Source organism: Aptenodytes forsteri, unplaced genomic scaffold (assembly GCF_000699145.1).
Source record: "Aptenodytes forsteri isolate BGI_AS27 unplaced genomic scaffold, ASM69914v1 Scaffold274, whole genome shotgun sequence".
NCBI classification, from domain to species: Eukaryota; Metazoa; Chordata; class Aves; order Sphenisciformes; family Spheniscidae; genus Aptenodytes; species Aptenodytes forsteri.
In genome coordinates this window covers 416,998-418,584 of record NW_008795101.1, presented here as the reverse complement: position 1 = coordinate 418,584, position 1,587 = coordinate 416,998, and the positions used below count along the sequence as shown (strand labels likewise).

General features: G+C 62.3%; 1 protein-coding gene across 1 annotated transcript in view; it reads right to left on the bottom strand.

Moving 5' to 3' along the window:
- Positions 1-123: 123 nt before the first annotated feature.
- Positions 124-1,587, bottom strand: part of RAX2 (retina and anterior neural fold homeobox 2) — a 2,226-nt gene continuing 762 nt past the window's right edge. Inside the window, exon 2 of the mRNA XM_009277051.1 lies at positions 124-606. Within this exon, the coding sequence (XP_009275326.1) occupies positions 163-606 (444 nt within the window). The 3' untranslated portion in view covers positions 124-162. The remainder of the gene's footprint in view (positions 607-1,587) is intronic.

The window sequence follows — 1,587 nt, the reverse complement described above, 5'->3', positions numbered from 1 at the left end:
ACGGTGCTGGCGCGGCGGGGGGAAGATGCAGACCGGCATCCCTGCCCCGTGCCGGCTTTGGTCCTGCTGAGCATCCCACCGTCACCTGCCTCGCCCACCCCAAGGCTGAGCCAATGCTGGGGGCAGGATCCGGGGGCCGGCGGGGCGGGAGGGGAGTGTTCATCAAATGGGCTGCCAGGTCTTGTCAATGGTCTGAATGTGCTCCTTGGCTTTCATGCGGAGCGAGGCGATGCTGGAGCTCCTCTGGTCCACCTCCTCCAGCGGGTACTTGTCCACAAAGGTGGTGCCGCACTGGTAGGGTGCGGGGGCCATGGGCTGCATGCCCTGTGCCATCGGCGGGGGGGTGTTGAGGAAGGAGTGCCCGCCGTAGGGGGGCTGCAGGGCCTGAGGGGCTCCCATGAAGCCAGGGATGCTGTGGACTGTGGTGGCGCTGGAGATGGGGGACGTCAGCCATGGGTCGAGCGGGAGGGAGTTGCTCATGGGCCCCACGTTGGGCGTCATGGGGGGACGATTGAAGGAGAGCACAGGGGTGTCGTGGAGCTTCATGGAGCTGGCCTCCATCTTCTCCTGCCGCCTCCACTTGGCTCGTCGGTTTTGGAACCAGACCTGCGAGGGGAGAGCCAGGGTGAGCCCCACTGTGCCCAGCCAGTCTCTCACAGCGTGCCCCATGTGCTGTGCCCTACGCAGGGTGCCCCAGGCGGGGTGTCCCACGTGCTGTGCCCCATGCAGGGTGCCCCACACGGGGTGCTCTAGGTGGGGTATCCCGTATGGGGTATCTCATCCTGCGTGGGGTGCCCTGTGTGTTGTGTCCCATGCGGCGTGCCCCACAGGGCTCCAGCAAACCCCAGCACACTGCACACCTCTGCCAAACCTCTCCCGCAAACCCCAGAGACTGAGGGCATCTCCGAGGGGTGGAAGGTGAGATGTGTCACCGTGCAGCCCCTGCCCTCGCTGCTTTACATGAACGTGCACCCTGGCCCCGCAAACACCCATACAGTCCTCGGTATAATGTTATCCGGCCTTCAAAAGCCCTTCGGTAAAAGCTTTTAGAAGCCAAACTGCCACAGTTGCACCAAAACCCAGCAGGAACGAGAGAGACTGGCAAGCTGAGGCCAGCGGTGATGTCTTGCCCCACGGGAGCTGCCTGTTAGAGCACTGGTCCCTGTGTCCCCAGAGCTCGCAAGCAGCACGGGGCACAGGCCGTCTGCCACGTGACGCAAAGCCGCACGGGGCACAGGCCGTCTGCCACGTGATGCAAAGGAGTAAAGATGAACGGCTGGGCTGAGAAGGGGATGTCTCCCATGGGCTGGTCACAGTTGTTGGTGGGCTATACTGGTGCAAACTTCGTGTCCAAAGAAGAGCAACGAAGCTGGTGAAGGGTCTGGAGAACAAGTCTGATGAGGAGCGGCTGGGGGAACTGGGGTTGTTTAGCCTGCAGAAGAGGAGGCTGAGGGGAGACTTAACGCTCTCTACAACCACCTGAAAGGAGGTTGTAGCGAGGTGGGGGTCGGTCTCTTCTCCCAAGTAACAAGCGATAGGACAAGAGGAAACGGCCTCAAGTTGCACCAGGGGAGGTTTAGATTGGAC